Source organism: Anolis sagrei, chromosome 4 (genome assembly GCF_037176765.1).
Source record: "Anolis sagrei isolate rAnoSag1 chromosome 4, rAnoSag1.mat, whole genome shotgun sequence".
Lineage (NCBI taxonomy): Eukaryota > Metazoa > Chordata > Lepidosauria > Squamata > Dactyloidae > Anolis > Anolis sagrei.
In genome coordinates, this window is record NC_090024.1 from 167,283,630 (window position 1) to 167,310,010 (window position 26,381).

The 26,381-nt window shown below is 41.4% G+C and overlaps 1 protein-coding gene across 11 annotated transcripts in view; it reads left to right on the top strand.

Moving 5' to 3' along the window:
• DOCK7 (dedicator of cytokinesis 7) overlaps positions 1-26,381 on the top strand; it is a 150,160-nt gene that overhangs the window by 35,186 nt on the left and 88,593 nt on the right. For all 11 annotated transcript variants that reach the window (XM_060773636.2, XM_060773637.2, XM_060773641.2 and 8 more), the window contains exons 3-11: positions 3,423-3,598; positions 4,635-4,703; positions 6,430-6,559; positions 6,650-6,862; positions 8,202-8,287; positions 11,832-11,898; positions 14,896-15,045; positions 17,203-17,283; positions 24,644-24,809. In XM_060773636.2, coding sequence (XP_060629619.2) covers positions 3,423-3,598; positions 4,635-4,703; positions 6,430-6,559; positions 6,650-6,862; positions 8,202-8,287; positions 11,832-11,898; positions 14,896-15,045; positions 17,203-17,283; positions 24,644-24,809 — 1,138 coding nt within the window. The remainder of the gene's footprint in view (positions 1-3,422; positions 3,599-4,634; positions 4,704-6,429; positions 6,560-6,649; positions 6,863-8,201; positions 8,288-11,831; positions 11,899-14,895; positions 15,046-17,202; positions 17,284-24,643; positions 24,810-26,381) is intronic.

Consider the following 26,381-nt stretch of genomic DNA (forward strand, 5'->3'; position numbering starts at 1 on the left):
TCTTTTTAGTCACCTTGACGTTTTTGCCAAGGCATGTAGAATGAAGGGACTAGTATATAATCATTGAGTAAAAATGTGCTAGGAATGGGTTTAGCATGGAGTGTTACTTGTGTTGTTTTGGTTCAACTAAATGAAAAAGAGAAATGAAGAATAAATTGTGGCTTTATTCTGTTGCAGATATTGGGCTTTGAATTTGCTTTTGGACACATGATACAATTTGACATGGGCAGGCCTACCATTGGGGGGAGTAGCCATTCCACAGTTGGGGTGACATAAAAGAGAGAAATGAGTTGATACCTATTTTCTCTCTGTTAGTTTACATGGCCCTTTGCATTCAGTAATTTAACATGAATTCAAAGTCATTGGAAATGTTTTTTTGGGGGCCGTTTTGGTGCAGAAATGATAGTAAAAATGCAGTGGTTAGTTTTCAGTTGTTGGGAAGGATACAGCAGGCCATGGGAAGCTAATGTAGTCTATGAGAAGCTACATATCCTTCTAAGGATGTCACTATAAATATTCTTGAGGTGCCACAGGCCATTGTTCAGTATAGATGATCCTTGCAGAAAAATGTGTAGAGCAATTGATTCCCCCCTCCCCTCCATATACTTATTACACACATATCCTGTTTTTCTTCCATGGTGGAAGTTAAATCAGCTTATACGGGGACTCCCAGATGGTTCACCCTTTGACAAAACAGTAACAAGGCCTGATCTACACAGGTTAAAAAGGTTGCTGTATTGAGTGCTTTCCGATCATGCCCTGGGATTTTAATTTAGTCTTGTTGCTTCGTATTGTAGGCTAATTGTTCTCAAACTTTGGTCCTCCGGTGTTGTGGACTTCAGCTCCCAGAATTCACAACTGGAAGTTGAATTTCAAAACACCTGGAGAATTAAAGTTTGGGCACCACTGTTGTAAGCCATGCATGTTGATGACAATGGTGATTATTGAAACTAGATCTGGACTGTGCAAGGGTTTGGAAACATTCTTGCAGCCTCTAATGTGTTGATGTTACCATTGCTTGTTGTTAAGGAAGCGGTCTGCAAACAAATGCAGTCATCGCTAATAGTCAACATGGATTTATCAAAAACAAGTCATGCCAGACTAATCTGATCTCTTTCTTCGATAGAGCTACAAGCTGAGTAGATGCGGGGAATGCCGTGGATGTAGCATACCTGGATTTCAGTAAGGCCTTCAACAAGTTCCCCCATGACCTTCTGGCAAGGAAACTAGTCCAATGTGGGCTAGGCAAAACTACGGTGAGGTGGATCTGTAATTGGTTAAGTGGACGAACACAGAGAGTGCTCACTAATGCTTCCTCTTCATCTTGGAAAGAAGTGACAAGTGGAGTGCCGCAGGGTTCCGTCCTGGGCCCGGTCCTGTTCAACATCTTTATTAACGACTTAGATGAAGGGCTAGAAGGCATCATCAAGTTTGCAGACGACACCAAATTGGGAGGGATAGCCAATAGTCCAGAGGACAGGAGCAGAATTCAAAACGATCTTGACAGATTAGAGAGATGGGCCAAAACTAACAAAATGAAGTTCAACAGTGACAAATGTAAGATACTCCACTTTGGCAGAAAAAAATGAAATGCAAAGATACAGAATGGGTGACGCCTGGCTCGAGAGCAGTACGTGTGAAAAAGATCTTGGAGTCCTCGTGGACAACAAGTTAAACAAGAGCCAACAATGTGATGTGGCGGCAAAAAAAGCCAATGGGATTTTGGCCTGCATCAATAGGAGCATAGTGTCTAGATCTAAGGAAGTAATGCTACCCCTCTATTCTGCTTTAGTTAGACCACATCTGGAATATTGTGTCCAATTCTGGGCACCACAATTCAAGAGAGATATTGACAAGCTGGAATGTGTCCAGAGGAGGGCAACTAAAATGATCAAGGGTCTGGAGAACAAGCCCTATGAGGAGCGGCTTAGGGAACTGGGCATGTTTAGCCTGAAGAAGAGAAGGCTGAGAGGAGATATGATAGCCATGTATAAATATGTGAGAGGAAGCCACAGGGAGAAGGGAGCAAGCTTGTTTTCTGCTTCCTTGGAGACTAGGATGCGGAACAATGGCTTCAAACTACAAGAGAGGAGATTCCATCTGAACATTAGGAAGAACTTCCTGACTGTGAGAGCCGTTCAGCAGTGGAACTCTCTGCCCCGGAGTGTGGTGGAGGCTCCTTCTTTGGAAGCTTTTAAGCAGAGGCTGGATGGCCATTTGTCAGGGGTGATTTGAATGCAATATTCCTGCTTCTTGGCAGGGGGTTGGACTGGATGGCCCATGAGGTCTCTTCCAACTCTTTGATTCTATGATTCTATGATTCTATGTTACCATAGCTTGGCTTTCTCTCGTGTGCAACAGTAGCAAGTCAGCTATCCCCTAGAGATCACTGGTTTCCAAACTTTATTCCATCATGATACCAAATGAGAGACTCCCTCCTGGGCACACAGAGGACTGGGCGACCTGGAAGGCATTGAACAGACTGTGCTCTGGCACCACGAGATGCAGAGCCAACCTTCAGAAATGGGGCTACAAAGTGGAATCCTCGACATGCGAGTGTGGAGAAGAGCAAACCACTGACCACCTGCTGCAATGCAACTTGAGCCCTGCCACATGCATAATGGAGGACCTTCTTGCAGCAACACCAGAAGCACTCCAAGTGGCCAGATACTCGTCAAAGGACATTTAACCAACTACCAAACTCACAAGTTTTGTATTTTATCTGTTTGTTTGCTTTGTTCTGTTAGAAATGTAATATAATGGACTGGTTGCTCTGACACGACAAATAGATACCATTACTACTTACAGTTACTCATGAGTCTTGAGTTATGTTAGCAATAACATGTTACCATCTGATTGTTTGTGGTGCTTAGAAATACAAAACATGACAAAAAGGTTTCCAAAAGGAATCCCTTCCTCTATAATGTTTCTATTGTTGTTAATATTAATCGCTGATAATAATGTTTTTATTTCATTGGCGATTCAAAATCCCCCAAAACAACTTGTTGCGCATGATTTCCAAGATCTGGACTATCCGCATGGTTGACTGGGTGTTGTGCAGTGGATAAATAGCTTGGTTTTCTCTCATGTGTGCAACAATAGCAAGCCAGTTATCCCCTAGAGATCACTGGTTTCCAAACTTTATTCCATCATGAGTTTTGGACTGTTAGTCAAGGTGGTTGGGGCTTCTGGGACAAAAAAAAAATGTTGGTAATCACTGATCTGGGTGTTTCTTTCTTATGAAATATTTCTAATTTTGGTGTACACATATTAGTAATTAATCAAATTGGGAATTCTAATAATTTCTTGTATAGGTGGACAGAATGGCAAATATGCAGTAGAGAAGATTTTACACATTCTCTTTTTATCTAATACACGTTTAAAATTTGTCCTGTCTTGTGTTTTCTTGTGTTTTTAAACAGGTGCCCCTTACTGAGCCAGTAGATCCAGTGGATATGGAAGATTACCTTTTTACACATCCACTTGCAGTGGAATCTGGTCCTTTGAGAGACTTGCTTGAATTCCCAGCTGATGATATTGAAGTCATTTACAGTCCTAGGGAATGCAGGACTCTAGTATCAGCTGTACCAGAAGAAAGGTAAGGAATATGTAGAATGGGAGACAGATTTTTTTTATAGTAACGGATGTGAATATGTTTCAGAGATAGCAATCTCATATACCTAACAGAAATGGGTTTTCGTTTTTTTCTATTATATTTTCACAGTCACAGAAATACATTGCAATTAAGGCAGTTTTGAAAGAAAGGGAGATGCAAGATATAAAGAGAGAGAGGGAGGAAGTAGGTGGTAAAAAGGGAGCTGCATCATTGAAACTCTGGGCTGAGATAACTAGCAAAATAAAAACCAGTGGATTGTTGATGTGAAAATTAGAATACACGTAGCAGTAGGAACATTTGGCATGAAGGTGGGAAAGCATTAAGTGAGGGAAGTTTTTGAAGAACAAAGCAGGAAGAAAATCATTTCAAAGAAAGTATTTTTGGATATTTGTGTTGATTAAGATGGGTTGCTCAAATATTACAAGAATTAAATAAAAAAGCAAAAAACCAAATTGTTCAAACAAAGCTCTTTTAGGCCAAAAAATAAACTCGCTGATAGGGTTGTTATTATGCAATAAATTTGAATTAAGAGAAAGTGGAAACTTTTAGTGCCTAGAGACAACTAGAGATGTCAACAATATGTAATGCAAGTTGAATATCCTATTTTTGAAATGCTTTGGATCAAAAATCTTTTGAACTTTGGAATATTTGCATATACATAATGAGATGTCTTGGAGATGGGATCCAAAATTAAATGTGAAGTTTACTTACATTACATACAGCTTATACAAGTAGCCTGAAGGCAATTTAGACATAATATTTTAAATAATGCAGTGCAAAAAACAAAGTTTACCAAGTGTATGTACATGAAATCAGAAAGCAAAATGTCAGTACCTCAACCATCCATGTAGATAAATTTGAATTTTGGAACATTTTTGGGTTCTGATTTTTGGATAAGGCATACACAACTTTTAATATACTATCAAATGATAGTTTGTGTTGTCAACTGAAAAAGGAATTGGATTTTTAAAGTTTGCAGTGATTAAAGAGATTTCCTCTTTTCTTTTCCTATCTATAGTGAAATGGACCCCCATGTGAGGGATTGTGTAAGAAGTTATACAGAAGATTGGGCCATTGTGAACAGAAAGTAAGTAGACTAATTTGGAGGTGTGAATGACAATATGAACGTCATACCATTATATTTGGGGACATGGAAGATAGGAGCATATTCATCTTTGTGAGATGATTTTGTGTTGGAATGTCTTGTGTTGCAATGTAGCTTGATGTGGTCTTACACGAAAAGAGACACAAATATTATAGGACAGTTTTAGCAGTTAAAAAGACAAGGGACAAATCTACACTGATCACTTGCTCTGGGAATGATCTGGAGTAGTGAATGCTGGATCAGCCCTGGAATGTTTTAGAATATCAATACGTCCCCCACTCCCCCGCAGTTACTGACCATCCGGCAACACTCTTACCGTCCCCTCCTATTCTGCTCATTACGGTGACCAGTAAGCATGACATGACCAGTGTCATTGCAAGCAACAAGTGACCAACATGACTCATGTCATGTCTGCTGAACACTGAAAAGAAGAGCAGGAGAGCAATACTTTTTCACAACCCCCTTTTTTCCACCTTACTTCCCTTATCCCATACCTTTTCCAATTCCCCCTTCCCCTTTATCCTTCCCTTCTTCTTCCCAATGATATTTTCCCATGCTTTCATACTTTCCTATTGTAAAATTACTTTGAATAATAATAAAAAAGAAAAGAAGAGCAGGAGGGGATTGTGAGTGCCATCCCATTTCCCTGGCTGCCTGAGCATATGAAACATGGGATGACCATGTAAACAGTTGTACTGGTTCTGTCTCACAACTAACCCAACTGTTTTACATGGGCCCAAAGTCACAGTTTGCTCTGGATTTTGGGGGAGAATTCAGAGCAACCTCTTCGGCTAGTGCAGTTCAAGACAGTTAAGCTGCTTTGACTTGTGTTAACTTGTGCAGCTTTGTGCATTGTGTAACCACTACAGAGCTGATTTGCCAACTCTTCGCACTAGATGGTCAATGTAGAACTGCCTCCTGAAAGCAGTAGTTTCCACAAATAGGCAATTATTCATTTCCAGGAAAAAAATAAATCAGTTTTCCCACCATTGAGAAAGTGTGTTGAAAAAAATATTATAGCAACTTTTGTGCAGGGATCTATCCCAAGATATGTCCTGGAGTGTTGCAGAGGAATTCGTATTCGAAGAAACACATGTGAATTTCTTGTAAAAGAATGAAGACCAGTTTTTTTTTCATAGAAGCACTGCTTACTGTGCAGTGTTTTTGCATATGCAAAAAAAGGAACATGTATTTTTCAACCAAGTCACACCTCTGTTACACTTGAGGGCACACATACTTATAGAATACTGTAGAGAAACACTTGTAATATGTAACTGAAACAATGGAAATCATTTGCCCTTGTATATGAGAATGAAATCATTGATTTAAACCCTTAATCCAGATAAATGTTTGTGCATTCTAGGAATCATCTCATTGTTCACTAACAGATGGATATGCTTGTAAGATTTTTTGTGTGTGGCTATTTGCATGGCAATGCTTTGTAATCTTCATTGCAAATGTTATACTCTGAGCTGAATTTGAGAACTGTAATCTTTGTGAAACTCCATAAAAAAACAACAGATTTCTTTCTACTTTATGAAAGCGAAGTCTTCATTGCCTCTTAAAAACAACAGCAATACAAAATATTAACAACATTTCTAGTGAGGTGCTTCAACATTTTAGAGGTGGTTAATGTTTTATACTTATTTTTGTGGGTCAGGAGATTGCTTAATCAATTCTTCTTCCTTCCTTCCTTAAACAAAAATAGATACCACAAACTGGGAACAGGATTTAACCCAAACACATTAGACAAGCAGAAGGAGAGGCAGAAAGGACTTCCCAAACAGATCTTTGAGTCCGATGAAGCTCCAGATGGCAACAGTTACCAGGACGAACAAGTAGTGTACTTTTTTGAATCTGAAGTCAAATATGTGGCAATTTCTTCTTTGTTTTATATTGTAAACTGCTGTTAATTTCTTCAACATCAGGATGACCTTAAAAGACGATCCATGTCAATAGATGACACGCCCCGGGGCAGCTGGGCTTGCAGCATATTTGACCTCAAGAATTCGCTCCCAGACTCTTTGTTGCCAAATCTTCTGGACAGAACACCAAATGAAGAAATTGACCATCAGAATGATGATCAGAGGAAGTCCAACAGACACAAGGAGCTTTTTGCATTGCACCCAGCTCCAGATGAGGTATTGGCAGGATACTTGTGATTTATTCATACTAGCCCCAATATGAGTTCAAATACCCATGTGTAAAGTTTGTGTAAAGCCCATTACAGTATGACCTCCTCTTTACAGACTTGAATTCTACGGTTCCATTTACTCATCCTCCAAAAAGTATTTTTCCATCCCAAGCATTCCATAGAATTGGACTGAGGAACCTAGCAAGGCCCACAAATGGAAGCACTTGTGGGCTTCTTTAGGTCCTCCAATGTTATCCAATGGACTGTTTCTGGCCATAAGGTTCACTATTATTCATAGTTTCACATACCTACAGGGGTCTTGACATGTATCCCTTGTGGATATGGTGGTTTAAATGTATAATAGGAATAGGTGAAACCTTCTATCTCAGAAAAGAAGCAAAAAGAAAGAAGAAAGGGTGAAGGGCAGTAAGAAAACCAACAACCTTCTTAGCTTCTTTTATAGCTTTTTGGGCTATAAACTACAGAGAAGGTTTAACATGACATTCTGGAGAGCCAGTATATTATGGAGAATGGCTATGATATAGTGATTTTAATGTTGGACTGTGTCTAAGAGACCAGAGTTCTAATCCCCAAACAGCCATGAAAACTCATTGGGTTACCTTCTGCAAGTCACACTCTCTCAGTCTCAGAGGAAGGCAGTGACAATCCCCCCTCTTAACAAATGCTTCTAAGAAAACCACATTATAGATTCGCCTTAGCATTTCCAGAAGCTGCAAAAACAAAACAACAAACCTACACTCTCTGGCCCTGAGATTGAGCCTCATTTAACTCAGTGGGACTTCTGAGTAGTAAACATCCATAGGTTTGTGGCATAGCAGGGGCTGTAGTAGCAAAGTATGGTTCCTCTGTACTCTATAAAGCCTTGCAGATATAGAAAGGAAATAACTAAAATATCCCCTTTTTTTGTAATGGTGCTATATTTCATTGCCGCATCACTATTGGCAGCATATGGGCCAAACATGCTTTAGTCAGTGGTTGTTGCAAACTCTTTTAGAAAGGCCAGAGGATGGTTTTGTTTCTACTATCAAAGTTCCCTGAAGTAGTATACAATTAAATCATAAATGTATGTCTTTGGGTATTGCTTTCCAAAGCATTTTCTTTACAGACTTCCAGTCTATTATGTAGCTACCCCCACTTAAATCCCTTCACTGTTATTTATAGTTGCAGTAACTGCCTCATGCTGTTAAGCCTTGAAGATTAAGTTGTATTTATGCCTTACAAGATTGGGAAGGGAATCCATTCTATCATCTTTTATCCATTTAACAGTGTGCTTTGTTTGTGGAAGTTTTGCATGCATTGATTATTGTGTTTATGCCCAATTTTAGGATGAGCCAATAGAAAGGCTGGGCATCCCTGAAGTCCCCAAGGAACACTTTGGTCAGAGGCTTCTTGTGAAGTGTTTGTCTTTAAAGTAAGTATTTGACTCAAAGAACTTGCATGGTTCTATCCTTTTGTTCCATGTCCATATATTAATTCATATTTTTATTGCACTGAAATATATGTATCAAATGAAGAGCACTTCTTGGTGTCAGCTTCGTCAGGTCTCCGAACTTTATTGCTTGGAGAGATTCTGGATTCCATGGTAGAACAAATAAGTGCTTCCATCTGCTGGCTCTCTTAAGATGACAGTGTTTGTGGCCTTTGAAGAAGTTTTTTTCCCCCACAACTACCAATGAACAGTTGGCAAAAAAGTGGAAAAAGTATTCCTTTATTGGAATATTTAACTCAGATTTGGTGAACCTGTTTGGTCAGAAATTGAGGGTGGACAAAGGGAACATTTTTTCCACAGAACATATAATCAATGTTCTCTGTATTCATTTCACCAGTAGACAGCATGGTGTAGCAGTCTGAGTGTTGGACTACAACTCTGGAGACTAGGGCTTGAATCAACTCTTGGTAGTGAAACCTGCTGGGTGACCTTGAGCAAGTCACAATCTCTTAGCTTCAGAAGAAGGCAGTGGAAAACCTTTTCTGACCATATCTTGCCAAGAAAACACTGTGATTGGGCCACCATAGATAAGAACAATACAACAAAAACAGCATGTTGACTCCACAGAGCTGAAATACCTTCATAGCAGCAAATCCTGTCTGATCTTGGAAGCTAAGCAGGGTTCCTCTTGATTAGTATTTTGGTATAAGATTTCAAAGGAATACCAAGTACTTTAGGCTATTTTTCAGAGGAAGGAAATGGAAAACTACCTCTCAATATTCCTTGCTTAAGAAAAGCCTCTAAAAGTCAAGGCATTGACATGTCAACAGGTGACCCGAAGGCACATGCACACACACTCAGTCACTCCATATGACCTGCTGATAGCTATTCAATTAAAATACACATATTTGCAGTATAGAAATTTTTTAATGTTTACTTAGCATAAAGGTCACTTGTAATTTCCACACCCAGAGGCTTTATGTGACTGAGACAGTTACTCCTGGTTAATAACATTACAAAATGCTGTTGGAGACATATTCTTGGCACTGGGGAAACTGGATCCAGGATTAAACTGGTCTTTTATTTTATCTAGCAGTGTTCTTCATACTCAATATTAGGCAGGGCTCTAACAAACTGTTGAGATTGCCTAAACGTCTCTGGAGGGTTAAGCCAAACACTGCTCTTATCTTTAGTTGCTGGCATTCCTCTTGTGGTTGTCAGTTGGCAAAGTTTCTCCATCTGGAATCATCTCCAGGAGCTATAGAGAAACTCTTGGAGAGTTATGGGGCCTTTTTGAAGTTAGAAGATAGCAGCGCTGGCTGATTTATCAGCATGCAGACAGCTGCACATATAGTCTTAAATTTTGTATGCAGTTATTTGAAGAAAGAGATCTGTTCCACTTGAATCTTTTAAAACTTTCAAAGCATGATATAGAAAATTGTCATTCCTATAACTTCTTTTATATAATTGAAAGTTAAGAAGTATATGTATTTTCACAGTTTCCTAGTGAATGCATGGTTTTCCCTCTCTTTTCACATCTGGCTTCTGTCCCATTATCAAAAGTGAATTGATTTAATAAAGCAACTCCCCTACAAATACAGGTAATTATTGCAATAGAACATGAGTCAGATGATTGACAAGGTGAGCTTGAAAGCCGTGGCTGGTCTCGCTCAATCTTAAGACTTGAGGCAGTTTGGGAAGCTTTCACTGGGGAGCAGAGAAACCTGTTAAACAAGTTTAATGAAGTGAAGCTCCTGAATATAGGGTTACCTGCAGTTGGTTCATTGCCTATAACTTTTCTCTAATAATACGAGGTAAAATTTTACTGGTTTTCCCTTAGAGAAATAAAGCACAAAACTGATTTTCCACTTGGCTGTATTCATCTTGTATGTCCTCAGTTAGGTCAACCCTGCTTGTTAGGGAGCTCTGGGTTATAGTGGAGCACTTCTCGTAACTGAGATATATGTGGCCTTGTCTCTTAGAGGGAAACCACTTTATGTCCCGACACTAATCCAGTGTTGGTTCTTTTGCCTTTTTTACAGGGTGCCATAATACCAAGAACCAATACTAGGCAATCTCACTTGCAGGGTATTGCTGGATAGAAAAGGAATCACAGAGGGGTTTTTTTTTTTGAGAATTTCCTTTTACAGTACTCTCTTCAAATTAGATTTTTTTTTACAGACAAATATTGTATTTAATCTACAGAGTTGATGTGTATCTTGTAGATCTGTTTTAAGCAAGATTCAGAATGTTAGGTGTGTGTAGAAGGGCAAATGACAACAGTACACTGTTAAAGTTCATCATTTTAGAAATTGTAAGTTTGCACTCACAGACTACATGGTTGGGAGGGTGAAGTCAGTGAGCAACAAGATACAGAATTACAGAAATCATGACCATCTACCTAAGCCTTCAAAGGGTTGTGTGAGGTGATGCATGTATGTCAAGCTGGTAATAATCTTGAAGTGTAAAAGCAATAAATCTGCTTACAGAGAGTCAGTTTCTGTGAAGACATTCTTTGGGGAAATTCTGTAGTGTAATTTGAGAGCATGTGGCATGCCAATAAACCATTAACCCTATTCATATGGTATCTCTGTGAATGGATTTGAATGTGTAAACACAGCCAGCATGAAACATGTTTTCATGTTTAACTTTTATGAATGTTATTATTTGCGGATTTGATTACTTTAGAAAGTTCAGTCTAAGTCCTCCAGTGCAACTTTAATGTGCAACTTTAATGTCATCTGGCAGAAGTTGACCATAGAGTCACATTCTAGAGAGGTGTTCCATCAGATTTGAAAGAAATGTTTTGTTTTTTTTAATTCATTGGTCTTCCACTTTGGTGGGCTTCCTGCACTTCCAACCTCAGCTAATGTGGAGAACTGACCGTATATCCAAATTTACCTGTTTTTCTTTCCATCCTTTCTTTGAAATGTTTTTGTTCTAGAATTGTTACTTGAAGATCATGTATAATATTATCAAGAAAATTTAAAATGCTCGGTTTCTGGTTTTGGGGTATTACTGTTTCTGACATCAAGTTTGGTCCTCTGGCTAGAGTCCTGTTGGTGGAGAATGCCTTCTTCCACCTGCTGCTACCATTCATACCATTATCAATATCATAGTAGCCAAAATCATGATAGCGAAGCATGCTAGCACAGCTACACTGACAAACAGTCGTCCTTCCATATTTTCTCTCTTATTCTTTCTTAAACATTCTGTGTGGAGGGCCACAACTTATGAAAATATATTACAGTGTTAACTCTAGTGGAATGCTGCCTGATGTTGAGGACCTACTATCTTTTATTTTCAGTGTGCCAAGGATTAATACCACATTTGTCATCACTGGTTACAAGACTTTCTTTCTTCCCTGAGCACTTGCTGCAGACTGGCAGCTTGTACTTGCAGTCCAGAGCCATTACATGGACCACCACTTTGCTCTAGTAATTTACTCAGCTGCAAGGGTTTTATTGCAATTAATGCCTTATGTTGCATGTGTAGGTTCAATTAATATTTTCTCTTTTATTTAAAGGTTTGAAATTGAAATCGAGCCTATTTTTGCAAGTTTAGCTTTGTATGATGTAAAAGAAAAGAAAAAGGTGAGTAATGATGTTTACATCCTTTCCATAGAATGTTAGATGAAGGAGTTTATTTATTTATTATTTATTTGTGGTATTTGTATACCATCCTTCTCAACCCCAAAGGGGACTCAGGGTGGTTTACAGTGCTGACAACAATGCAATGGCATTGATTAAAAAAACAGTATATAACATTAAAATTGTCCCTCCCCTGATAAAACATTAACATTATTAAACACAGCACGTAAAATAACATCACATATCTTACAAAGACATAGCCATTGTCTGTAAACAGTCCTGGGTCATTGTACTTTCAACTTTCACTTACACTTTAAATATTTCTATGATGGGCCGAATGCTTGGTTCCACAACCAGGTTTTTAGCTGTCTCCTAAAGGTCAGGAGTTACATATAAAGTAATGTACAAGTTAATAACATATTTTAGGTTGAGGGTAGATTTTGGGGGCAAAATTATGGATTTTGGTATGACCCATTGAGAAACCAAGGGGAAAGTGTCAAAACTGCCCTGGTCCACTGAAACTATTTCCCCATCCAGATATCCAAAAAGTCAGAAGTGCTTACTTTTAGGCTCCCTCATAATTGGCTACGCTCTCAAGCTTATACTACTATTCTCAGAAGTGGTTCCTTTTTTGAATACACTGCTTCCACTGACATTTTTGGGGTCATTTTTAACTAAAATTTCTAGATTAAACATGAATATATAGATAACAGCATCTCCCTGATTAGTAAATGTGAGATGCACTGAAAGACCGTGGTTAGTTTTTGTCAATACAGTTCAAGAAAACATGATGGAATAAGAACCTGGAGAAACGATGAAAGATAAAAGTAAGAAATCATGGAAGAAGCTGGTTATGACAGGCCGCTTGTGTTCCTTAGGTGTAACTCTTGTTTGGTATTCTGCTGAAGTTAATGAAAGTCATGCTAGATGTTTCAATTAGATGATTCCCAGACAGGAAATTTGACTTGATGATTTACTGAGTTTGCTTCAGTTTTGAATTTTTATGATTACCAAGCCACTTTTGCATCATTATTTAATGTTTTATGCATGAACCAAATAAGCCTGGACTTACAATTGTTCTTGTGCCTTTCCTTATCTCCCCTTATATAACCAGAGGACAAATTTTGGCAGGTTTTTATTTTGTTTTCCCTAAATCTAGTATTTTCCAAATGAGAAATTCTTCAGAGTTTTATAAATTGTATTCATTTTCATGATAAACCAAATGTTGACTTGTGAAGTTGGGTTGTTGTAAATGGCAATCACTTGAGTAGAAAATGTGATAAGCCAGAATTTAAGGAAAATTAAAATAAACCCTATCGTCATTTCTCTCCAACAACCGAGTTGTGCATGATGGATGGCAGTGAGAGCATTTAAGATCATATTAGATATGGAAGATTCCAGTGACTGCACGTCATGACAAATCACATGATATGTGATTGCTGCAGCATGACAGAAAGTATTTCATTGACCTTTAGGTTCAGCCATTGAAATGAGAATATCAGCTGTCTGATCAACTGGAAATTATAGTTTGTTATCATATGGACAAAAAGGAAATTAGTAAAAAAGCAAAAAGAACAGCCTGTTAACACATGAGATAGAAAAAAAATATTTGACTCCATTGTCATTGAACAAATGAAATACCTACAGCTGTGGTTCTCAACCTTTGTTCCTCCGGGTATTTTTGACTGCATCTCCCAGAGACCCTAGCCAACATGACTGACAGCTCTGAAGTCTGAAACCTCTGGAGTGACAAAGGAATCACTGAAGAAAAGTGAAGAACATACATGCAAATGTCTTTGCTATGCTATGCTGGCTATATCCAGTAGTCTGATCCTAGGACTAAGACAAAGGTTAATGTTTATATCCTGGCAGCACCTCCCACAATGGCTAGCCCACTAGGCTATTTTTAAAACACTTTTAATCCAGAGTGGGTATTTAAAAGTGGTTTATGAGCTGTCCATGCTCAGAGCTGCTACCAGTAGACCAGAGACATTATTAGGCCAAACTTATTTTTGCAGCTCTCCGATTTGATCCCTTTTCCTTTTAATTTTTAAAAAGTCTATCCTGTTTTTATTTAACATTTGCCACTCAATACTAGACATTCTGCTGTGTCTAGATGCTTCAATTTTGTAGAAACAAACAAAAATGCTATATTCAAACTATACAGTGCAGCATTACTCCTTCAGATTTCTGTGTATGTCCCAAGATCTTTTGTTCAGGTTTTCAGAAGTATTTGAATTTCTGCAAGAGCAAATGTCCACTAAAGTTCAAGTTAATTTAGCAGGCTTTGGCACCATATTGGTTTACGTCTGTAAAAAAAAACGCTCTCCAGACATCGGATGGAATCCAAGCATCCTGCAAAATATTTTATTTATCAAGCTGTCAACTTGGTCTAGATGGTTCTCTTCCAAATTTGCTGCAATTTCTGCAATCCCATTGAAGCTATAAATTCACTGGTTTCTGCAAGTCCATTGAAGCTGTGGCAGCATCTCTGAGAATGGCTAGATCAGTAAAACAGTTTTAACCATTTTCGGTTAAACATGTTTTATCTGAGTCTCCAAAATTTCCAAGTCTCATGGTGTTTGGCCAATATCTTCATTAATCCATACATTAAGTAGTTGGATGCAAGGAAGGCCAGCAGTTATTTGTTTCAATTTAAATGACCTAGTAATTGTCATGCTTGTATTAGTTTAGTGTCTTTCTTTGGTACATTATACCTTTCTATAGTTTTGTGGTGCTTTATGGTTTTGTTTTAAATAGGCATAAACAAATATATGGTATATTTTGTGTATAATAAAAACAAATCACAGAAAACCACAATACTTTAGGGAAGTATATGTATGGTCTGCTGTGACACAGGCAATATGGAAAGAAAAACTATTATTCATAGTGGGCCGATGTACCATGAATTAGTGTAAGGTTTTAAAATGTGATATGTAATGAAGACTTCAGAGTCTTAAAGAATTTAATGGTCTGCAATTACTTGGTATCTTTGTTCAGATTTCAGAGAACTTCTATTTCGATTTAAATTCAGAACAAATGAAAGGCATGTTGCGTCCCCATGTTCCACCTGCTGCCATAACCACACTAGCTCGGTCAGCTATTTTTTCTATTACATATCCCTCTCAAGATGTCTTCCTAGTAATCAAGGTAAGAGCTTAAGTATACTATATACTGTATATTTGTATGTTTTAGAGAATACACTACAATGTGTGATTATTAGTATATGATTTAAATCCCATTAAATTCAGTGTAACCACTGAATATCTAAGGATGCATCTACACTGTGGAATTAATGCAGTTTGACACCACGTTAACTGCCATGGCTCAGTGCTATGGAATCATGGGAACTGTAGTTTAATAAGGCACTAGCACTCTTTGAAAGACAAGGCTAAGGATCTTGTAAAACTACACATGTCACTGATTAGTGATATTACTGAAATAAATTATGGAAAGAGAGCAATACCTCTCTTAATTTTTGTTTAATTTTAGTTGTTAAGTCATTATATGTTGGGTTGTTAAATTTTGTTATTGTACTCGGGCACTGAATATTTGCCTTTTATGTTTGGAATCTGCCCTGAGTCCCTTTGGTGAGATAGAGTGAAATGAATATAAATAAATAAATTATTATTATTATTATTATTATTATTATTATTACCTCAATCTGGGATGAGTCAGATAGGAGAGTCATCGTGTGATTGAGTTCTTGCAAGGACAAAAAAAAGATACCTAATGGCTTAGGAAACATGCAAAAATTGAGATTCACAATGCATTGTCCCCAATTGCCCAAGCAAGAGGGAAGGCTTATTGATGGCAGCGTTAAGAGGAAATTCTCTCCTCAATTTTTACACACATCTCATTGCGTAGTTTCTGAAGCCAGAATCTGCATATATTCACAGCAGTTGATTTTTACAAGATGAGAAAAAAAGATTAACACCATGCAGCTGAGACCAATGTTTAACTGAAAGAGATTTCCTAGCACGTTAATGCTTGTAAACCCAATGAGATGATCCTAGTTATCAGTCATTTGTAGAAAATGGTGCTCAGATTTTGATCTGTTCAAAGGAAAATGACGCAAGCAAGGCAAATATGCTGGAAAAGCAGATTGTGGTATATCTCAGGTGGCAGGGTTTACTATAGACATTTTTCCTATAATGTCAATTTTAAAATCGCTACCAGTCTTGATTAGCCATATGTCTTTTTACATTGTAATCTGGGTCCCACACCATGTTTGGCAGTGTAAGAACAAACTTTAGTAGAAATGCATATGCTTCCAAAGCCTAACCATACAAGACCTGCTCTGGAGCTACATGCACACTCAATTGATAGTTGGTTAATATCACCGTCTTTGAAGTTGCAATATATTTTCTTGAACAAAAGGCAGCTCTGCTTTGGTTTGGAGAAGTTGAGTTTAATTGATTCCCTTTACTTCCACTAGTTAGGTTACCCAACAGCCTTTTCCTGTTTGGTGTCCAAAACAAGATGGTGGCAATTGCTTTTCATATACAAAAGCTGCCCAAACTGACAAACGAGGCTTTTTATTGATCTTTTATCCACCACACCTGAAGGAAGCAGTTGCAGAGTGGTGGCATTGCATGCAAAATGGAAGGGCCAACACTGGTCCTCTGAACTGAGCAACACCCACAAGTCAGAAAGTCCTGACAATTTCTGTTCGATGTTGGAATTACTTGTGAATACTAAACGTACGATATCTAGCACCAGGTGTTGAATATGCAGCATCGTTTTTACAGCAAACAAGATGCTTGCATATAAACATACATTTATAGCTAGATTATCTAAACGAATTAGGCTGTCTGAAAACATGAACGTGTTTAGGCTCCAAGAATACATGTCTTTCACACGTGCTGATTTTCTTATTACCCACTCCTGTGTAATTCACCAACCAATGTCTGAGAGGACAGGATTTGTCCTTGTCTTTTGTACAGCAGAGTTTTGTTTTTCTGGGGTTCTAGAAATACTACAGGATGGTCATATTTGGCTGGCATCAAATGGCAGCTGAATTGCATTCCCTGAAGGATAATGCTTATAGATAAGCAAATGGAAGAATTAAAGATGGCCATCGTTTAATAAACCAGAAAAATATGGTGTTCTCTCTCTCTCTCTCTCTCTCTTGAAGGTTGAAGTTCTGTGTCTTGAAAAGAGATAGCTGAAGAAAACATTTTGGACCTCCCCCCCCCCACACACACACACACTTTAAGCAGTTTTGCTTAAATATAACATATTTCCAAAAATGATTAATAATCTTTACTTTCTTTTTAACTATGTACATGTCTTAATTTTTTTAAGCTGGAAAAAGTGTTACAACAGGGAGATATTGGAGAGTGTGCAGAGCCATATATGATTTTAAAAGAAGTAGACACTACAAAGGTAAGCTATTCTGGTGGCTATGCAGTGACAGACTGAATTTTAAAATATATTATTGCATTAATTAACCAGTGCAGGACAATTAACAAGATGTGGTTCTTATGGAAGTCTAGTTCATGGCGTATATCCAGAATTTGGAAAAATTACCTCTTTGGGACTACAGTTGTCAGATGGCTGTGTTAGACTGGGGAGCTAGATATTTATTTTATTATTTATTTATTTATTACTTGCACTTATTTACCGCCACTCTCAGCCCAGGGGGCGACTCGTGGCGGTGAACAACAACATAGAAAAGACAATTTACAGTAATCAGAACAATACATAACATGCTACTACTACTTGACATATACTTATACTAAAAATCCGCTTCGTCATATCATGGGTCATAGTCAGTCTCATAGTCGTGGTCCATTCCGGTCATCATTGCCAAGATATAGCACTCAGTTAAAGGCCAACTCGAAGAGCCATGTTTTCAGGCTCTTACGAAAGGCCATAAGGGAGGGCGCCTGTCTAACTTCAGCAGGGAGGGCGTTCCACAGCCGGGGGGCCACCACCGAGAAGGCCCGCTCTCTCGTCCCCGCCAGGCGTGCCTGTGAGGCAGACGGGATCGAGAGAAGGGCCTCCCCGGATGATCTCAAGGTCCGCGTGGGCTCGTAGGCCAAGATGCGGTCTGCAAGGTATTTTGGGCCGGAACCGTTTAGGGCTTTGTAGGATAGTACCAGCACCTTAAATTGGGCCCGGTAGCAAATCGGCAGCCAGTGGAGCTGGGACAGCAGGGGCGTTGTGTGCTCCCTACGCCCTGCTCCTGTTAACAACATGGCTGCCACGCGCTGGACTAGCTGGAGCTTCCGGGCCGTTTTCAAGGGCAGCCCCACGTAGAGAGCGTTGCAGTAGTCGAGGCGGGATGTGACCAAAGCGTGTACCACCGTGGCCAAGTCAGACTTCCCAAGATATGGGCGCAGCTGGCGCACGAGCCTGAGCTGTGCAAATGCTCCCCTGGTCACCGCTGAAACCTGGGGATCCAGGCTCAGCGACGAGTCCAGGGTCACACCCAAGCTGCGAACCTGAGCCTTCAAGGGGAGTGCGACCCCATCCAGCACAGGCTGTAACCCTATACCCTGTTCGGCCTTGCGACTGACCAGGAGTACCTCTGTCTTGTCTGGATTTAATTTCAGTTTGTTCGCCCTCATCCAGACCATTACAGCGGCCAGGCACCGGTTCAGGACTTCGACGGCCTCCTTAGTAGCAGGTGGGAAGGAGTGACAGAGTTGGACATCATCTGCGTACAGATGACACCGCACCCCGAAACTCCGGATGATCTCACCCAGCGGCTTCATGTAGATGTTAAACAGCATGGGGGACAGGATGGAGCCCTGAGGAACCCCACAGGTCAAAGGCTGTGGTGTTGAACAGGAGTCCCCCAATAACACCTTCTGGGTACGGCCCTCCAGAAATGACCGGAGCCACTGCAAAGCAGTGCCCCCGAGACCCATCTCTGCAAGGCGCCCCAGAAGAATACCGTGGTCGACGGTATCGAAGGCCGCTGAGAGGTCCAGGAGCACCAACAGGGACACACTCCCCCTGTCTAGCTCCCGGCGCAGATCATCGACTAAGGCGACCAAGACCGTCTCGGTACCATGTCCCGGTCTGAAACCAGACTGTGCCGGATCCAGATAATCCGTGTCTCTCAAGAATACCTGGAGTTGTGAGGCCACCACGCTTTCCATGACTTTGCCCAAGTAGGGAAGATTGGAAACAGGCCGAAAGTTTTCGAATTTGGTGGGGTCCAGTGATGGCTTCTTCAACAGCGGCTTTATAATAGCCTGTTTTAGGCTCGCTGGAATCTTGCCTTCCCGAAGGGAGGCATTCACCACCACCGTTACCCACTCGGCCAATCCCCCTCTGGCCTCCTTCAGAAGCCAGGATGGGCAGGGGTCTAGGATGGACGTGGTGGGCCTCATTCCTCCAAGTATCTTGTCCACATCCTCGGGCTTCACAAACTGAAAAGAATCCAACAAAATAGGACAAGCAGGTGCTTGTGTCACATCCACAGAGACTGCACTTAATGTGGCGTCCAGCTCAGAGCGGATCAAAGCGACTTTGTCTGCAAAGAACCGAGCAAATGCTTCACAGCGCGTGACCGAATTGTCAGGGCTCCCACCTGAGGTAGGGGGAGTTAAAAGACCTCTGACAATCCGAAACAGCTCCGCCGGACGGTTCTTTGCAGACGCAATAGTAGCCGCAAAGAAAGTTTTCTTTGCGGCTTTTATTGCCGCGGCATATGCCCTTAGAAAGGACACAAACCGTGTTCGATTTGGCTCGCTTGGGTCCGAGCGCCACACGCTCTCTAGTACCCTCTTCCTTCGCTTCATCGCTGCCAGCTCCTCAGTGAACCAAGGGGCTGGTTTAGCTCGGTTACTCGAGAGGGGACGTTCCGGAGCGATCCTGTCAATTGCCCTGGTCATCTCCCCATTCCAGAGAGCGACCAAGGCCTCGACATGGTCACCTACCGAGGTGGCGGGAAAATCCCCAAGAGCCGTCAGGAATCCATTCGGATCCATAAGCCTCCTGGGGCGGACCTTCTTAATGGGTCCTCCACCTCTGCAGAGGTTAGGGGGCGCAGTGAGCCTAAATCTGATCAAGAAGTGGTCGGTCCATGGCAACGGAGAGATAGACAGCTCCTCCACACCGCCACCCTGCTCCCATCCCTGGCAGAAGACCAAGTCCAATGTGTGTCCAGCACAGTGGGTGGGGCCAGTTATCCGTTGGGACAGCCCCATGGTTGCCATGGCGGACATGAAGTCCTGAGCCGCTCCTGTGAGGGTTGCCTCGGCATGGATGTTGAAGTCCCCCAGCACAAGGAGCTGTTGGGACTCCACCGCCAGGCTCGAGACCACCCCCGCTAGCTCAGGTAGGGAGACTGTAGTGCAGCGAGGTGGACGGTACACTAGCAGAATCCCTATTCTGTCCCGGTCACCCACCCTCAGGTGGACGCATTCAAAATTTGTGGTCTGCGGGATGGGGCTCCTGGTCAGATGGATGGAATCTCTATAGACCACTGCGACCCCGCCTCCCCGTCCTCCGGCTCTTGGTTGGTGTTGCACGGAGAAACCTGGAGGGCAAAGCTGGGAGAGATTTACGCCCCCAGCTTCATCCAACCAGGTCTCCGTGATGCACGCCAGATCTGCCCGCTCCTCCAGGATTAAATCCTGGATCCAGGTCGTTTTTCCGTTGACAGATCTGGCGTTCAACAACACCACCTTCAAGCCGGAGGGTCCGCTCACCTGGTTACACCAATTTACCTTAGGAGACCGATTGGGGGTTGTTAATATGGATAAGCGTTCCGAATTAGGCCGAATTTGAGGTCTCCTTTTTCCGCATCTCCTCCTTCCCACCACGACCTCTATGGGGGCCCCTCGGCTAGTGGAAGACCTCCCCCCCTCCATGCCGCCATCCATAGTCAAGAAATTGCTTTCTACTTTGCTCGTTGTTAGATTTTTTGGTTCTTGCCAACATCCTCTCTCCCCCTCCCCCTCCCTCCCTATCCCATTTTCGTTCGCAGGCTCCAACCCACCTCCTTTTTTGCCCCCTCCGCTACACAGAAGTAACAGGGACAGTACATAAATGGGGATGGGGAACCACATGGATAGCAGCAATACAGATGGTGGTGGTGTTCCAGCCACACCAATGGGCTAGATCTTAAAGTGCAAGTTTTTAAATGCAGCCCTGTCTATAGTAGTATTTAATCAACAGCAGACACTACGTGCTCTCGGGCACAATCATAAAGTGCTAGGTCTAAAGTGCTCTATTCGACAATAATTAAAGTGCGGCACGGAGGGATGGGGAAGGGGCGAAAGTGCTGGTGCAATCTAGCAGCAGGCGGCAGGCGCCTAAAGTGCTCTATTATGTTCTCACCATATTGGTACAAATGACAACCAGGAATATACTAAGTTGGTAGTATATATTACCCTCCAATGGGGATGAAAGTGATGGCAAATTAGTTAACTATTGATATGATCCCCGGTGGAATCTTTAGACGGTTGGTATACAAGCGGATGGGGCTTCCGGAGGTGACAACTCAGCGGTGGGCAGCACAGATGGTCAATCAAACTCTCATTCAGTATGTATCAATATAGGGGCTGGCTTAAAGGTCTATTAAGGCTAGCACCAAAGGTCTACACACTACTGAGGCCAGCACAAGAGGTCTACACAATATTAAGGCACATACAAAGGTTCTACACAATATTAGTCAACGCTGAAAAGATGAAACTCTAGAAGATCCAGCAGTGGTGGCAAAGGTGAAATCTAGCAGCGATGACAAGGCGGCGGGCCAAATGGTGGTGGCCGCGATGGAAGGCGGCAGCGATGGCCCAGCGGCGGCCCAGCAGCTGCAGCGGTAGCGATGGAAAGGCGGCGATGGTGAGGCGAGGCGCCAAGATGGCGGCCGCAACAGGCGCGGCGTTCTCCGTGCCCTGGCTTGGCCCAACGGCCCCAGCGGTGGACCGGTCGCAGCAGCGGCAGCGATGGTGAAGGCGGGGCGCCAAGATGGCGGCCTCAGCGGCCGCGACGCTCTCCATGGCCCAGCAGTGGTCCGGTCGTACCGGCGGCGGTGAGGGGACGGCGGCGGCGATGGAGAAGCGGGAAGCCCTGGCTCGGCCCTGGCCCCAGCGGTGGTCCGGTCGCAGCGGCAGCGGTGAAGGGACGGCGGCGGCAATGGAAAAGCGAGACGCAAGATGGCGGCCGCAGATGTAGAGCTTTATAGATGTAGAGGCCTCCTTGCAGATTGCTGAGTCACACTCCACTGGAGGAGGCCTGGGCTGCTGGCTACTCACAAGGAGTCCTGGGAGCAGGCTGGAGATCTTTATTGCCCCTTCACAGCAAGCACAGCAGACTCAGTCCCTGGCAGGCCTGTGGACTCAGCTTTATAGATGTAGAGGCCTCCTTGCAGATTGCTGAGTCACACCCCACTGGAGGGGCCTGGGCTGCTGGCTACTCACAAGGAGTCCTGGGAGCAGGCTGGAGATCTTTATTGCCCCTTCACAGCAAGCACAGCAGACTCAGTCCCTGGCAGGCCTGTGGACTCAGCTTTATAGATGTAGAGGCCTCCTTGCAGATTGCTGAGTCACACCCCACTGGAGGAGGCCTGGGCTGCTGGCTACTCACAAGGAGTCCTGGGAGCAGGCTGGAGATCTTTATTGCCCCTTCACAGCAAGCACAGCAGACTCAGATAGTACATGAAGGTAACTTTTCCATATATTGGTTATATCCAGTAGCAATGGCCGTTAAGTGCTTTTGTATCAATGGAATAGTGAATCCATTACTTATTTATTTATCATGTCAGAAGCTAGTTGAGGTACATTTAAAAACATGAGCAAAGTTTTTTTTTTTAAAAAAGAACTTGGCTAAATGACCTTTGACCAGAAGCTGGCCACGTGGAGTGTCTCTGGTGTTGCTGTGAGAAGGTCCTCTATTGTGCATGTGGCAGCGTTCAGGTTGCATTGTAGTAGGTGATCTGTGGTTTGAAGCAGTGAATCCATGCTTTATGTTAATTCAAACTTCAGAAGAGGTATTCAAAGTGCTGATTCAATGTGGAGATACTGTTTTCAGCCTTTAGAGTTCAGATTAAAATGTGAAATAGACCCACACTGCATTAACATGAGATCTACAGGCCACTTCCAAGCTTGATTAACTCAATAGTGAAAGTCATTTTGTACCAGAATTGATAGAAAGAAAGAGTTTCCTAATCTGCTCAAGCATGTTTAGTGGGAGGAACTACAGGTAAGAGGCGAGATCATTCAGGTTTTTTTTCTTTCCTATTCTGTTGACATCAGAAGAATTGCATTCATTGAATTCAGCCAAATATATCCAACTTACGGAATAGTCTTGGGAAAACACTCCCTTAATCTGGATGTGTTTTGAGCCCATTTGGTGCTATGTGTTTGAGCCCATGAGTGTGCATATTAGCATGCCACTTCATATCATCTGCTTCATGCTTTACTATGTTTTGCTGATATTATCAACTACCATATCTCTCAAAGTCTTAAGAAACCAGAACTGGTCATAATGCAGATCTAAATTTTGCTTCAGAGGGCATATGCAGTAGAGATTCAGTTCATATTAAAAAGTGGTAACTGGAGTCAAAAAGGTCTAGTTCACAGGAGAACCTTTCAGTTGCTCATGTAGCTCTGAACAATGATTTGAGCTATCACAGACAAGGTGAGCACCCTAGACAACTGAAATGTAACAGTCGCAAGCTTCTTAGATAAAGAAAACGTGGCCACTTGCACCTTTCTCTTCTGCTCTGCAGCTGAATTACTTGCACAGATAAAACTAGCTTTAATGGTGCCACAAAATAGTTGGTTCCATTTGTATAAGAGACACACTGTCTCTCAGCTGTATTGTGTGGATAAAATTAGATACATTTAGTTAACTTTCTTGAGCTCTTAACATATGCCTAGAGGGGATTCTCCGTAAGTGAGAGTAATAATTTGATCTTTCTGTGCCTTCTAGCCTGCAGCAGCTCTCATTTGTTTGGTGGCAGAAGATGATATCTTCTGTAGCTTATAACCATTCAGAAAAACACTTTGGGAATTCTCTTGAGTTCTATTACTGTCTTAATTGCAAATTCTTTGATTGTCACTTTCGCCCACAGGCAGTTCTCTTCATACAACTATGCATATTTAAACCACTTTAAAAAGGGAGGTTTTAAGGGTCCATTCCATTCCTCAGCAGAATAGCCGGAAAAAAAAATCTTTAATTAGAGCATGAATAGATCCTTTGTGACTGTCATTGAACATTTCAGCATATTGTGGCTTTGAGTATGGATTTTTATTCCTATGACTGTCTACTGGAATCCCAAAATCCAAAATCCCCCCAAAATATATGGATAAATAGGTGGCCGAGATACATCGAACTTAAAAGCTAGAAGAGTATTCTGTAGGCAGCATGTTTTACTAGCTCTTATAATCAGGATGGGTCCCCCCGCCCTAATTTTTAGGTGAAATTTATTTTCCTGAAATATGAATTCACTTGCTGCCTAATGGTTTACTGTAATTTGACACCTTTACTTTCTGATGAGTTGAAATACATACACTTTGATTTATGCCAAAAATTATTTTAAAAAATGTTGCACTTGAAGTGCAAAATGCTTCAGGTACCAAGCATTTTGGATAAGGAATGCTCACCCAGTAATGTTCTTTATTCATAGACAAGCGCCAAAGTTTTAATTCTAAATATTGCATCTATATTTTAATGAACCTTAGCTCACAATGTTTCTAAACACAAATGTGTTTGTGTATGTGTATGATGCATTGGTTACACATTTTATTCATTCATTCACTTATTTATTAATTGGCTTTTGCAGAACAAAGAAAAGCTAGAAAAATTAAGAAGCCAGTCAGAGCAATTTTGCCAAAGGCTTGGCAGATATCGCATGCCTTTTGCATGGACAGCCATTCATTTAATGAATATAGTCAGCAGTGCTGGAAGTTTGGAGAGAGACTCTACAGAAGTGGAAATTCCCACAGGAGGTAGGTATCTAAATGTGTTAGATGATGCCTGAGTGATTCTTAGAACCAAGTTAAATGTGGTGCTCTTCATGCATTTGAGAAAGCACTTTAAAACTTGCTGCGGTTACTTTTAAGGAGGAGCCCGCTGTAGCGCACTGGGTTATACCCTTGTGCTGGCAGGATTGCTTAACCGAAAGGCCAACAGTTCAGATCCGGGGAGCAGGATGAGCTCCCGTCTGTCAGCTCCAGTTTCTCATTCGGAGACATGAGAAAAGCCTCCCACAGGATGGTAAAACATCCGGGTGTCCCCTGGGCAACGTCCTTGCAGATGGTCAATTCTGTCAAACCAGAAGCGACTTGCAATTTCTTGCAATTACAAACAAAATTTTTAAGGAAAAGAAAATGTGGATTCCTGATCTACATTGTGTGTCCAGTCTCTGAACCTGAACTTTCCTTGTGCCGAGTTTAACATCCCCCATATGTTCATTCAGGGACTACACTGCCTTGGAACTGTATTATGGGCTGTGTCCACATATTGTCAAACTTCTTTGTAACAAAGAATGAAGTGTTCTGATCATTGTATCATTCCTTGTTCCATTCTTCAGCCATGCACCTCTGTACATCATGTTTTTCCTTCTCACTCAAACCATCTTGACATTTTCTTGTAAAAAACGGTTGCTTGCTTAAAAACTGTACTCAGACGACAGTATGCATCCTCTTTTCATTACTGATTGCTGTATTCTTGTCATCATTGATGCTTCATCATTTAGCTGTAACCTTTTCTTTAGTCTGTCTTAATTGGTACAAGGGGAACAAGTGTTTTTGGACAACTTATCCCCAATTTTTAAGTCAGCATAGCCAGTGATCATTCTAGCTGAGGGAATCTATGTGTTGTGACCCAAGAAAGTAAGCCACCAAAGCTGTGATACTCATTTGGATTGCCAGTCTCTCTGGAGAGGTCATGTATCCCATATTATGCTTGCACACATGTTCATGCTAAATAAATATGAAATATGTGCAGCTGTCACTTGCTGCCTATAAATTTTACATGGTAAAGGTGTCTCTAGACTAATTTATTCATAAGAGTAAATGCTTTGAAATCAATGGAATATAAGTAACCTATAGTTAACACAAGACTGGGATTTTTGAATTTATTCTATGTTTGTATTTAATACTGTGGGTTGCATCCAGATATATGATAGTTTGATACATACCACTAGTTCCAGAAGGAATATTTATCCATCTGTCCTTCCCTCTTCAACTACCCAGTTTCCTGAATTATTATTTGGAGGACTGAGAGACCCACCAGAACATCATGAAAGGAAATGTACAAGGCTGCATAAATAAAAAGGAATCAGCAAGGAATGTGTCTCCCTTCCCCTCTTTCCCCAACCTCCCTTATTATCATAAACGGAAGGAGTCCTTCTAACCACAAAAGTGTGGCTTGGATCCAACCCAATGTATGTAACCTCTAAACTATCAACCTATATAGAAATAATACCAAATTTATAGTGAAGGGCTATTAGTCGTGGGCAATAAACCCTTGTGCTGGCAGGACTGAAGACCGACAGGTTACAGGTTCGAATTCGAGGA